The following is a 14,863-nucleotide window of genomic DNA, read 5'->3' as shown; positions in this document are numbered from 1 at the left end:
TGGCAATGAAAAAAAAAAAAATTAGATTGCCTGATAATGACCATAGGGCAAAAATCATGATAAAAGGCCATTCCCTTGCAACAAAAATAACCGCAGCCAATAGGATACCCCCATACTGCACTAGGCCCCTACTGAAAACCTTCTTCTAGCTCTGTGGAATCCTCAAACTATATATTTTGTTATTATAAATCCTCAATTATTCAACAAGTCCTCACCAAATGGGTCCGGGAGTAGAGCTCTTATTCTGAACATATTTGAATGTATTCACATGCTTGAATATTTGTTTAGAAACTATACAAGGTTAGGCAGGATTATAGGAACAAAGGATCCTTTGTTAAGCCAATCAGTAGCTAGTGTACATGTGAACAGCAGTGTGTATGCCTTAAAATACAGCCCAAGGTTACAATAAAGAATTAAGCAAGGATGTAAACAGAAGTCTGATGTAAATAGGCTAGTTTACATTATCATGGCACTTTCTCCTTTTTAATCAACATGCAACCACAAGAAACAGTTCTAGAATAATCAGTTGAACAAAAAAGATAAAAACATGTATAAACAGAAATGTGTGTCGGTAAAAGAACAGACTGCAAATACTGTGGGCTCAGAAAGAACTGTTTAAACATAATCTCATACCCTGGGGAGCCCCATGCACATGGGGCGATTTCAGCTTGGCATGTGTGCTAAGCAATAAAGTGTAGGCCAGTGGTTCTCAACCTCGGTCCAACAGTGCACGTTTTCCAGGTCTCCACTCAGAATCACAGGTGAAATAATTATCTCCACTTGTGATCTTTTAAAATGTGTCAGTGAATAATGAGTGTACCTGTGCACCTGCCGAGTGACCTGGAAAACACCCACTATCGGGGGGGTACTTGAGGACTGAGGTTGAGAACCACTGGTGTAGACGATTTCCCTTGAGATCCCATTTTAGCTAGATCGCTCATAGACACAGCGATTTGTACTGAGTGATCTGTGCTAACCACTGTGTTCTTTATTAGCTTAGATTCACTTTATTGTCATTGCCCAAGCACAAGTACAGGGCAACAAAATTGAGTTTTGCTTCCAATCAAGACACAGAATTTAAGAATATAGTATTATTGTACACAAAGAGGAGAAAAGAGAGAAAAAAAATATTACAATTTACAAAGTGCAGAATTCAGCATAGAGACAGCCCTAGGAAAAAAAACTACCCCTCATTCTACTAGTTCTAGTCCAAAAACACCTAAAGCGTCTTCCAGATGGCAATAGTGTAAAAAGTTCTTGTGCCATATGAGAGGGATCGTTTGTAATACTGTGAGCGCGGCGCAAACAGCGCCTCCTTTGAACATCCTCGATGGCCAGAAGGGGAATCCCTATAATACGCTCAGCAGTCTTCACTACTCTCTGTATCATAATACGCTCTGCAACAGTACTGCTTCCATACCATACTGTTACACAGTTAGTCAGTAGGCTCTCTATTGCACAACGGTAAAAGTTCTTGAGTTTATCTGTAGATAGTTGATGTCTCTTTAGTTTCCTCAGAAAAAAAAAGTCATTGATGAGCCTTCTTTACCAAATAACAGACATTTGTGGACCAAGAAAGGTCCTCCATAATATGGGTGGCCAGAAATTTAAAACTTGAGACACGTTCCACCTTCATGCCATTAATTCAGATAGGCTCATACTGACTTTGCCTCTCCCTTCTGAAGTCAACTATAAGTTCTTTAGTTTTGCTGATATTAAGGAGTAGGTTATTGGCAGCACACCAGTCAATGAGATGTTGTACCTCCTCTTTATAGGCTGATTCACTTTATGCACATGCAGGTGATCTATCTAGATCTTAACAGCATGTGCTAAAGATCTGAGCCAGCGATGGCAAAATGTAGGACCGTGCCTTGCCATCGCTGTGGGGCATACACATGGGGCAATGTATGCTTCATCTCTTAGTGATCTAGACAGATTGCTTAGAAAATAAGGAAACATCTCTGCGTCCAAACCCCTTATGCTTTATAGCACCTATGCAACCTCAGCTTGTGGTCATAACTAGATCAATAACCTCTTACTAAAGTAAAACTCAAGGTCTATTCTAGTCAGCGATACAGCAGGACCATCAGTAAGCTTTCTAAAGTTTAAACTTTTTTTCAGGGATACCAAAAACAAAAATGAGCATATCTTACCTTAAATACCCTCCACCATCAACCAAGTGTGCTCCATGCTGGATATCTGACTTTGCAGGAACGCTGCCTCCTCTCTGTGGAATTGTAGTTTGTAAGTTTCCATGGCAACACTGTTACCCTTCAAGACATCATACGAAGTCGCCACAGTGCAACTGATCATGGAGCCGGATTGATTGAGAATGCTTGTTTGATGGCAGAGGGTATTAAACACCAGATATGTGCATTTTGTTGTTTCTATCCCTGGAGAAAGTTATTAAACAGAAACATTAGAAACCTAAATAGAATAGCGTGTGTATGTCAGTCTATGGGGGATATTCAATCTCCGGCGAGCGCCTCCCATCGGGGAGATGCCCGCCGGGCCCTATTCAATGCGGTCTTCCCCGACAGCATTGAGCAGGGTATCTCGGCAGAACGAGCCCGACATCACTAGCTGTCGGGCTCGTTCTGCCGAGAACAGCCGGGAAGTGACAAGCTGCCGGCTGCAGCTCGCCTCTTCCCGGCCGCAACTCGCGGCCACACCCCCTTTTCGCTCCCCGGCAGGCGGGACATTGAATCCCGCCTGCGTGTTCTCGGTCGAGCTGACCGAGAACGGGACTGGGTCACGGCGGTCGAGCAAGCTCAACTGCTGTGACCCTGACATTGAATACCCCCCTATGAGTGAGTAAGAATGACCAATAGCATTTGGGTCTGTAAGCATTTGTAAGTCTGTGTATTGACATTTTCCTGTGTAGATCTTGGTTACAGAGGACTTGCATAATAGCTATATCAGTACCAGGCATTGAAACACTGATGGAACATTTGATTTCTCCTTTCATTCACAGGTGATTACAATGCACTCTTGTACTGAATACAGATTTTTGCTAACACATATATCAGTAGTTATTACATGGGTCGTTATACCTATAGTGCTATCTCAATGTTTGTTTTTAGTGGAGGTTTATTGCAGTAACCATTAAACAGAATGTCCTAGGCTGTGTATAGCCATTTGGCTGTTAAAGTTTTATTAGTGTTTTCTTTAGTGTTTTTAAATTTAAATAAAACTGTAGACTTGTACAGGAGGAAACAGACTGGTAACAGTGACCTCTCTCTAACACGTTTTCACCATGTCTAGACTACTTGCTGGGCAAATTGAGTGATCATTGAAAGGAGATAACAGTTGCTAGATATACCTCTGTTTTAAGTCTCTCTCTCTTATGGCTCTTGCACTCCACCTTGAATTCTTTCCCCCAGCTGGACTTCGGTGACCTGGACGTGAGTATCTGTCCACATACCCTAAATCTCATCCTAATACCCGAACCCCTGCCCTTAATGCTAACCACTAACATTAAAATCCTAACATTCAACCTTAAACATAATACCCTAACAATAATAAACTCACCCTTAAACCTAATACTCTAAAAATAATACCCTCACCCTTAATCCTAATACCCTAACTCAAATACTTTATCCCGCACCTTAATCTTAAACCCTAAAACCCATAATTTTCTCAATCAATCCTGCTTTACTAACACTCAAACTCTTACCATTAAGCCAAACCCGGGCCCTAATACTCTAAGGCAGGGCTGGCCAAACCTGTCCTCAAGATCTACCAACAGTTCATGTTTTTCAGGCAACCTGTGGATCTATAGTAGGAATGACTGCAGCATGTTTGAAAATGTGACAGTTAGTAATGATTACAGCTGTGCAGCAGCTCGGTGATTTGGAAAATGTGGACCGTTGGTAGATCTTGAGGACCGGTTTGGCCACCCCTGCTCTAAGACTAACACCCTAATCCAGCGGTTCCCAAAATTCTTTGAATTACAGCGCCCTAGAGTATCTGAATTATATTTTCATTTTTGAGACTTCAGAAAAAAATATACATTAAAGTAAGTAAATTGTGTATATATCTCTTACTTATGCTCAGTTACGTGGTAAGAGACCAGATTAGCTTCTGTTTGGTATGACTAAAAGCCGCGAGCACTGGTTTGCCTATTACATTTACCATACATAATCTGAACTGATCCTGCACCATCAACCCAGGGCACCCATGCAAGGGTCACATGGTACCCCAGAGTGCCACAGCACACAGTTTGGGAACCACTACCCTAACCTATACATCTAATCCAACTCTAACCCTAATAATTGCACACTATATAGGCAGACTAAATGGGTGAAATGGTGTTCATCTACTTATCAAATTCTGTGTTTCTATATATTTGTTCTGGATATCAGGGCTCCGTGCTGCACCTCACCACCCACTCAGTTTAGTTGTTCGGGAGTGCTTGAGTATGTGGAGGGGGGCCCCTGCCTAGCACTTGTAATGGGCCCCATGATTTCTGATTGACTTGTTAGCAAAAATTATGATCTATTCAATTGGTTCATCAACCGCCTTAAGTCCCAATTGAGAAAAAGCATGATATAAATAACAACAATAACAATAATTATTATTATTATTATGAAGCCTGAGGCTCAGGAAAAACATACCATCTAGAACTGAATTTGTGTTATCCATATTCTCTCTGCTGAGGTCAGCCAGACGCTTGATCACTTGGCTTTGGTTACTCAGTTTCTTCTTAAGATCTCTCAGAACAAACACCACTTGACTCGAGATAATAATTTGCTACAATACAGATAAAAACAAAAAGTAGAATAAAGTCTTTCTTTCTTCAGGGGTTTTACCTGTTTTAGGGAAAGTCTTCATAGAACAAAGCAATACATTATTGTTATTTTAAAAGTGGAAAGAGGTTTCAAAATGTTGCCTGTCACAGTCCCAATATATACTATAAATTGACACGCAGGCACCAAGCCATAGTTGCGCAGAACTCTGTTATGAACGGTTTGTGATTGCCAGCATTCTCCATGTTCTGGGGGCAGATATTGCGTAACTATGAAAACTATGGAAGAGCATCTTGGCTTGTGGCTAAATGGGTGTAACAAATTCTCTTAGGGTGTGTCATGGGTACATAGACAGCAGTACAGGCTATGCTTAAATAAGCACACAAAGGTCTCCATGATTTTGGATAGGTCTCTTGCACCTGGTACAGAGCTTGTGAATATGCATGCTTATATTGATGATGGTTAGTTACTTCTCTGCATATGGGTCAATGTCTTCATTCACAGCCCAGCCAGGTTGTGTGGAACTTTTAGCTACCAACGTTTATTACGAAATTAAAGGTAGTAAACCTCACGGCCTATCAGCTTTCTTATAGCAAAAAATTATTAGATATAAATACAATCCTGAAATACAATTTTTATGGGACGCCCATTGGCTCAGAAACTGTGATGATGCCTGAAAGGTAAAAGTAAAAAAACAAAAAACAACAGTACATAAATGCCATTTACTAGGAATGAGTTAAATGACCCTTGAAAACAGCAAAGACAGAATTGCACATACAAACCAAAACTACTTGTATCCCAACTGATTTCATGTGACCTGAAGCGTTAAGGAAAAGCTAAATGATACGTTTTCGGTGGATTTTTAAAGTGTTTGGTTCCAATCTGTATTGATACCTTAAATGTTTATTTTTCATATTGTGTACCAATTATTTTACCGTGGGCTGAAATATAGAAGATAGCCAGTAAATATTCAGCATGCTTGTTCACTGGTTCTGTATAGCAGGAGGCACTGGTAATCATTTAAACAACTAACCTCTTCATTATTAATAATGAGCTGCTGAACTGCAGACGTTTCAAGTGGCTGTGTAGTGGCTACAGGCACTGTTCTTTAGGGGAAATAGAAAATAATTGCTTCTTCTATGGGACAGAGGTTAAAGTAATTTACCATGACTGCAGTCTAAAAAATAAAAAAGTAATATTTATATGTAATGTTTTCTAATGGGCAAGCACATCCACACTATAGCCATTTTTTCCGGGGCGAAGGTTCATCTAAGTTGCCCGGAGGCAAGTTCGAGTTTGGTGCCCACTACCTTACATATGCGGTGTGTCAACATTCGCCTTTGCGTATCATCTCCAGCATCGCTTGCGGCAGTGCAGGCTGAGTGGTACCAGGCAGGAACCACCCTGTCCCCTATTGCAGATGTTAGCAGGGCTCCTGTTATAGAGCGGATTAACTACAGGTGCACCGCAGAACTTCATTGCAAGAGCAATGGTCACACTTGGATCCTGCTGTGAACCACACATGTGCTGCTTTACATGCAGGTGCCCCTTCAGGGCGGGAGTCTCCATTGCCTCTAGTAGTTACGCCCCTGCATACATGTTCAAATATTTTAGCCCATACCAACTTGTAAACAGTGATTAAACCGGCAGCAAACATGACCTCTAAAGAGCACCACAGTTCTAAATGAATGTCTACCTTTATAAATAATAAATCAACCCAAATTGTTCCTTGCCATCGCTAAGATTTAGGGGGTTATTTACACCTGATTGCTGCTGTGCGATTTTGTAGACTCCTGGGATCAAATAGTCACCACCCAGACAGAATGAAAACCCGCCCATTGCAAGTTTGCGAATGGCTTTTGAAAATATCGCAGAGCGTCATACAGCTGCGTTCAGGCATTTTATGATGAAAAGTATCGTACCTTAATGAGTTTGGAGCAATATTGCAGATGCCTGACCAGTGTGATGTCCAGGCTTTCATTTCCTGTAGTAAGTGGTAGGGGACTGCTTGCCACACTAGTACCAACACCAGTGTCTTCTGTTAATGCTTCGCTCAAGTGTCCCCTGGCCTCTGGATGCTGGGCTCTGTAACTGTAAGACACATTTATTACAATGGACATCCTGTGGGCCTGAGACATGTAAGTAGTACACAGTATATTGCTTGCACGCTTATGGACTTTAATTATGTTGTGCTACATGCTTATGCAGGAGTGCCCATAGTTGGTGAGACTAGTATCTGGGCCTTCTTTTGTCGTTCAACCCTTTCTGAGCATTTACCATCTGAGCCAGATTGTGATGGGGCATTATATATATATATATATATATATATATATATATATATATATATATATATATATATATATATATTTTTTTTTTTTCTATTTCAATCACTTTTAGCCCTAAGAAGCACTAAACATATTTGCAGTGCTTTTTTTTTTTTTTGGACAGGCTTGATATCATATGTGTGCCTTTTTTGCTGCCAGTTTGCAACTGAATGATGAAAACCAATTACATTTACAACAGCAAAATACAAGTGACATCATCATCGGGCTCAATTGAAGTTGAAACCCAATTGATGATAAATATGTGGATTTTGCAGTAGCAAATGCAGTCAACATTGGTGGATTTAAATCTATTATAAATGAACAAAATCATGACCTTATATATGATATTAAATATACCCTTTAAGGCCCCTATACACAGGTCCGATTTATCGCATGTAAGGTCTCTCGGGGACATGCCGGTGGGGAGCAGGCTGTTGTAGAGGCCAGACAGACAGCAGCATCAGAGCTGGAAGCGCGCCTTAGCGGATGCTAAAAAAAGCACCTGCTATGGACACTGGTGCATCCAATTCCGATAGATCACTTGTGCTGCAAGTATGATCTACAGGATCTGATGTAAAACAGGTCAGATGGAAATATCCGCCCAATCCAAATTGGACCACTGTATGGGCACCTTTACACATAGTTGCAGACATTTAGAAGTCCAATCCCAGGAGGGGTATCCAAGTCAGCACAGCAGGGAGCGGTTCTAGGGTGTGGCATAAAACATGGAGGCAGTCTAGGGGTTTGGCACGGCATGAGTAGACGCCGCATGAGTAGAAACAGAGGTGTGTTCAGGTCATTGTGGTCACACCCCCGCTATGTAATACCGAGATTACCGGCATTGCACAGTGTGGGTTGTGGCTGCAAATTGCATTGTCTGTGCCTTTTAGACTGCCTACTCACTGGGTAAATTGAGAACTGGCAGTTGGTGGCAGCAGGCCCCCAAGGAGATTCACCCACTCTTCTAGTAAGCCAGAAGAACCACCTGAGTTTTGGGAACCTTATTTGCACTGGGCCTGAAAACTTATTTGTATCTTGGCCAAACGTTTCTCTCGGTAGAGTATTTCTTTTTGACTATAGCAACAAGTCTCCTTCTTTGTTCATGGCTACTAGTATGTTACAGGAAGTATTTGCACTAGAGGAATCATGTGCATGGTAGGTTCCATGGTATGTCGATAACAGCAGGATTGGAAATAAGCCCTTGGGTGCCCCTCCCATGCAAGCGCCGGCCACATGCCTGCCCCAATGAGTAAACCCGGATACAAAAATTCCCCCTCCCTTCCACCTATAGCCGACAACAGGAGCCTTTTTTTTTGGGGGGGGGCTCCATGCTGCAGAGGGAGAGAAGAATCCAGCCTTCTGGCAAGCCGATGGCTGTGCGATGTATGTTACACCTCCTTCTCCAGCTTTTGCCGTTAGCAGAGGGCGGAGATTAAATTAATCAGTCAGTCTTGCTTCAGCACCCAAGTATGGGCAGAGCAGCTCCGGCCAAGCGGATTGTGGGGTACCCCCCACAATCCAGTAGCGCACGCAGGGGGGGTTTCTGAGTACCCAGAAACCCCCCCAGGAGTATAAGGGCCTTAGGCTGAAAGCTGAGGGTCCACTCTTTCCCTAGGTATAAGAATTTAAAAATCGGCCCTTGGGAACCGGAGATATCTGACTTCAAAGCAGTGGTCCCCATCCAAGCCTATTAATTGCTTTTCCCAGTCAGATATTAGAGTTTTTCTGAGGGTATATTCCAAAAGCTGGGACCCTCCCACTTTGAGGGACACTAGTTGCTTGTCTCTACTTTTCCCAGAACCAGAGATATCGGCCTTCAAGCAGCTGGTTACTGCTCCAGCTCCACACCCCTGGTATGTAGTTTTATATACTCGGATCAGAGTTCAGGAGGCAGAGCAATCTACCTCCTGAACTCTGATCCCCTATTCCCCCAAACCATTTGGTAGGTGGGATTCTCTAGTTTTTAATTCCATTAAAATCTAAGAAATCTATTTACGGGAACTGGAGATATCTGCAGTCAAGCAAGCTGTCCTACCAGCAGAAAATTATGAATAATAAGCCCACTTCACTATACACCCCTCCTCTGCATATTAAACATCCTCTACCTGGAAGTTATGTATCAGGGCCCCTTAATTCAGCCCAATGCCCCCTTCTCCCACCCCATCTCCCACCATCTGTGCAGTAAATGGGTAATTAGTGGAAATTACTGATCCAGGCTCTACATGCTGAGCGCTTGATATAAAACCACCCACGGGACATCAAAGCTTTCCCCACCCCTACCGCTGGAGGATTGGTAGGTGCTCCAATACATTGCTATGCCTAGGGGTCTACACTGCTGTTGACGCCCATGTATGTATATATATATAAATATGTATGTATATGTAGGTGTATAATATGTGTGTGTGTGTGTGTGTGTATATATATATTTTTTTTTTTTTATTAACCCCTTCCTGACAGAGCCAGTTTTTGCGTTCCTGACAGAGCCCTTTTTTTCAAATCTGACATGTATCACTTAAGTGGGGATAACTTTTTTTTGCTTTTACTTATCCCAGTGATTTTGAGTTTGTTTTTTCGTGACACATTGTACTTCAAGTTAGTGGTAAATTTTCGTCGATACAGTCTGTGTTTTTTTGTGAAAAATACCAAAATGTCGGAAAAAAAATGGAAAATTTAGCAATTTGCAAAATGTTAAATTTTCTGCTTGTGAGACAAATAATCATACCACTCAAAATAGTTAATAACTAACATAGACCATATGTCTACTTTAGGTTTCCATCATTATTTCAACTTCCTTTTAATTTTTTTGGACACTAGGAGGCTTACAATATGAATAGCAAATTTTCAAATTTTCAAGAAAATTTCAAACACTGATTTTTTTAAGGGACCAGTTCAGTTCTGATGTGACTTTGAGGGACTTGTATGTGAGACACCCCCATAAATGATGCCATTTCAAAAACTGCACCCCTCACAGTATTCAAAACAGCATTTTGGAAGTTTGTTAACCCTTTAGGTGTTTCACAGGAATTAAAACAAAGTGTAGGTGAAATTTCAAAATTTCATTTTTTTTGCAGATTTGCAATTTTAATACATTTTTCTAAGGAACACAGTACATTTTACTAGAGAAATGTGACTAAAAATTGATTCCCCCAATTCTTTTGTTTTCATAAATATCCTATATGTGGCCCTAGTGTGCACGTTGACCAAACCACAGGCTTCATAATAGAAGGAGCACCTACTTGATTTTGGAGCCTCCTTTTTATGAGATTATTTTTTAGGCACCATGTAGGTTTCTAGGCACCATAAGATGCTAAAAGTTAGGAACCCCCCCACAAGTGACCCCATTTTGCAAACTACACCCTTCAGGGAATTCATCTAGGGGTATAGTGTACATTTCAAACCCCCAGGGGTTTCACCAATTTTGATACAACTGGGCTGTGAAAATGAAAAAATTTAATTTTTCATTTTCACAGCTCAGTTGTATCAAAATTGGTGAAACCCCTGGGGGTTTGAAATGTACACTATACCCCTAGATGAATTCCCTAAAGGGTGTAGTTTGCAAAATGGGGTCACTTGTGGGGGGGTTCCACTGTATGGGTGCTTCAGGGGTCATTCAACCAGAATCTGTGCTGCAAAATCCAAAAATCACTCCTTCCCTTCTGAGTCCTGCCATGCACCCAAATGGTATTTTTTGGTCACATGTGAGGCATTGCCGTACTCGGGAGAAATTGGGGCACAGATTTTGGGGTGCTTTGTCTCCTTCATTCCTTGTGAAAATGAAAAATTTGGAGCCAGAACTGCATTTTTGTGTAAAAAATTTAATTTTTCATTTTCACAGCTCAGTTGTATCAAAATTGGTGAAACCCCTGGGGGTTTGAAATGTACACTATACCCCTAGATGAATTCCCTGAGGGGTGTAGTTTGCAAAATGGGGTCACTTGTGGGGGGCTTCCACTGTATTGGTGCTTTGGGGTCTTGCTAATGCGACATAGCACCCACCAAAATTCCACCAGAATCTGAGCTGCAAAATACAAAAATCACTCCTTCCCTTCTGAGTCCTGCCATGCACCCAAATGGTATTTTTTGGTCACATGTGAGGCATTGCCGTACTCGGGAGAAATTGGGGCACAGATTTTGGGGTGCTTTGTCTCCTTCATTCCTTGTGAAAATGAAAAATTTGGAGCCAGAACTGCATTTTTGTGTAAAAAATTTAATTTTTCATTTTCACAGCTCAGTTGTATCAAAATTGGTGAAACCCCTGAGGGTTTGAAATGTACACTATACCCCTTGTTGAATTCCCTGAAGGGTGTAGTTTGCAAAATGGGGTCACTTGTGGGGGGGGTTCCACTGTATGGGTGCTTCAGAGGTCATTCAACCAGAATCTGTGCTGCAAAATCCCAAAATCACTCCTTCCCTTCTGAGTCCTGCCATGCACCCAAATGGTATTTTTTGGTCACATGTGAGGCATTGCCGTACTCGGGAGAAATTGGGGCACAGATTTTGGGGTGCTTTGTCTCCTTCATTCCTTGTGAAAATGAAAAATTTGGAGCCAGAACTGCATTTTTGTGTAAAAAATTTAATTTTTCATTTTCACAGCTCAGTTGTATCAAAATTGGTGAAACCCCTGGGGGTTTGAAATGTACACTATACCCCTAGATGAATTCCCTGAGGGGTGTAGTTTGCAAAATGGGGTCACTTGTGGGGGGCTTCCACTGTATTGGTGCTTTGGGGTCTTGCTAATGCGACATAGCACCCACCAAAATTCCACCAGAATCTGAGCTGCAAAATACAAAAATCACTCCTTCCCTTCTGAGTCCTGCCATGCACCCAAATGGTATTTTTTGGTCACATGTGAGGCATTGCCGTACTCGGGAGAAATTGGGGCACAGATTTTGGGGTGCTTTGTCTCCTTCATTCCTTGTGAAAATGAAAAATTTGGAGCCAGAACTGCATTTTTGTGTAAAAAATTTAATTTTTCATTTTCACAGCTCAGTTGTATCAAAATTGGTGAAACCCCTGGGGGTTTGAAATGTACACTATACCCCTTGTTGAATTCCCTGAAGGGTGTAGTTTGCAAAATGGGGTCACTTGTGGGGGGGGTTCCACTGTATGGGTGCTTCAGGGGTCATTCAACCAGAATCTGTGCTGCAAAATCTAAATATCACTCCTTCCCTTCTGAGTCCTGCCATGCACCCAACTGATATTTTTTGGTCACATGTGAGGCATTGCCATACTCGGGAGAAATTGGGGCACAGATTTTGGGGTGCTTTGTCTCCTTCATTCCTTGTGAAAATGAAAAATTTTGAGCCAGAACTGCATTTTTGTGTAAAAAAATGTAATTTTTTACACAAAAATGCATTTCTGGCTCAAAATTTTTCATTTTCACAAGGAATGAAGGAGACAAAGCACCCCAAAATCTGTGCCCCAATTTCTCCCGAGTACGGCAATGCCTCACATGTGACCAAAAAATACCATTTGGGTGCATGGCAGGACTCAGAAGGGAAGGAGTGATATTTGGTGGTGGAATGAATGGTGGGTGCTATGTCGCATTAGCAAGACCCCCGAAGCACCAATACAGTGGAACCCCCCCACATGTGACCCCATTTTGCTCACCAGCTTTGGGAGGGGGGCTGGCGCTGCGGCTGGTGGGGGGGTGGGAGGGGTGCTGGCACTGCGGCAGCCGGGTGGGTGGGAGGGGGGGCTGCCGGGTGGGAGGGGGGGGGGGGGCTGGCGATCGGTGGTGATCGGTGCTGTACTTAACAGCACCGATCACCACTGATCACTGTGTTACCGAGCGGCTTAGCCGCCGGTAACACAGAAAACGCTGTGATTGGCTGTTCACATTTGAACAGCCAATAACAGCGATCGCTGATTGGGAATCAGGGACAGCAGACATCTCCAAACTGTCACCGCGTCTATAGACGCGGTGACAGTTAAAACCATGACGTATATATACGTCTCCGGTCGGGAAGTACCTCCCGACCATGACGTATATATACGTCATATGTCGGGAATATCTTTCTATCTATCTGTCTCATATATATATATATATATATATATATATATATAGATATATAGATATATATATGTGTACACATATATATATATACACACATATATATATGTCTATATACACACATATACACACATATATATATGTCTATATACACACATATACACACATATATATATATATATATATATATATATATATTTCAGTGTCTTTTTTTTTTTTTTTACTTTTACAGCAGCTCATGCTGCTGCTGCTGCTGCTGAGCCTGGCGGGGGGGGGGCGGGAGGGGGGAGCGCTGCGTGCGCTCAGCGCTTCCCCTAGTGAGGACCTGCCGGGCGAGTGGGTGGGGGGGCTCCTGCTCATCGGTGGTGATCGGTGCTGTATTTAACAGCACCGATCACCACCGTTTTCTGTGTTACCGAGCGGCTTAGCCGCCGGTAACACAGGAAACGCTGTGAATGGCTGTTCAGATTTGAACAGCCAATCACAGCGATCGCCGACCGGGGGGGGCATCCCTGCCCCCCCTGGGCGGCGAGGGGGGATGTCTGCTGTCAGGGACAGCAGACATCTCCAAACTGTCACCGCGTCTATAGACGCGGTGACAGTTAGAACTCATGACGTACATTTACGCCATGTGTCGGGAAGTCCTTCCCGACCATGACGTAAATGTACGTCAAATGTCGGGAAGGGGTTAACCCAGTATATGCCAGGGCAAGTATTATAGATATACCAAATATACTGGTATATACTGGGTCACCTAAGTGTCCCTCTCTGTGCTTTGCTCCGCCCCTCTGGAAACCCCCTTCTGAAAATCCTGCGTTTGCCCCTGCATCCGGCTCTGGATAACAGTTACTAATATTTTATTTCCTTGTACATGTTAATGCAATGGCAGAGATTTCCAATATCCTGACTCGGATAGATCAAAGCCTCAGACAAAGAATACAAGGTTTGTGTGCAAACAAGAAAACAAAGGGAAGGGAACCCTAAAGCATCTGTAAGACATGTTTACACTGCAATCACGGTCAAGGAGCAGAAGTATAAATATTTACTAAAAGTAATATTGTAAATATGAACTCAGGAAGAATTCATATAATTCTTTGCATTGTGTCCCAGTTTCTTCTTGCTGGGCTGAACATAGAGCGTAAGACAAGGCTTAGATTTAATTTTTCCCCCCGTAAATGCGGCTTGCAAAGCTGTAATTATAAGTATTATGCAGATTTATTGTTAACGCATATAAATGTATAGCAACCCGGAATGCTATATTTAATAGTAAAATAGATTCTTTTACATAATAATTAACTTTTTTCTTTACCATTATCAGTTATATTAACCCTTTGAGTGCCAACATATCTGTCAGAGATGTGCAAAATATCCGTTAAAAATACTAGCGTCGCTCACATTTGTTATATAAATTCCAATAATAAAATGTCTAATAAAAGATTAGCTTTCAACTCAAGTAAACATTACAGGTCATTATGATGAATCAAAAGGTTTGCTTGGCAATGTTCACACCTATTTTTACAAATTCACTTGGCATGCAAAAGGGTTAAACTATATTGTGTATGGGTATATATGAGGGATCAAGAAATGATGCTATAATTCCAATCTGTCATAATTTAAGGAACTGTACAAACTAATAAGTATTATAGATCATGTCTTTCGAATGTATGTGACATTTTTTTTTTTCTTAAAAGGGACATGGCCTAATGGCGTCAGTGTGCCATGTGACACCTGGTGCATGGCAAATCCGTTGTGCCGGCAAAAGGAGAACGCTGTTTTTA

The 14,863-nt window shown here is 42.0% G+C and overlaps 1 protein-coding gene across 4 annotated transcripts in view; it reads right to left on the bottom strand.

The window, feature by feature from the left end:
- RIPOR2 (RHO family interacting cell polarization regulator 2) overlaps window positions 1–14,863 on the bottom strand; it is a 159,638-nt gene that overhangs the window by 33,473 nt on the left and 111,302 nt on the right. For all 4 annotated transcript variants that reach the window (XM_083187816.1, XM_083187819.1, XM_083187818.1 and 1 more), the window contains 2 exons: window positions 6,671–6,839; window positions 4,617–4,752 (listed from right to left, as the gene is read on the bottom strand). In XM_083187816.1, coding sequence (XP_083043942.1) covers window positions 4,617–4,752; window positions 6,671–6,839 — 305 coding nt within the window. The remainder of the gene's footprint in view (window positions 1–4,616; window positions 4,753–6,670; window positions 6,840–14,863) is intronic.

This window comes from Crinia signifera, chromosome 5, assembly GCF_055691185.1.
Source record: "Crinia signifera chromosome 5, ASM5569118v1, whole genome shotgun sequence".
NCBI lineage: Eukaryota > Metazoa > Chordata > Amphibia > Anura > Myobatrachidae > Crinia > Crinia signifera.
Note: the sequence above shows the minus strand (reverse complement) of the source record. Positions and strands in the feature narration are given on the sequence as shown.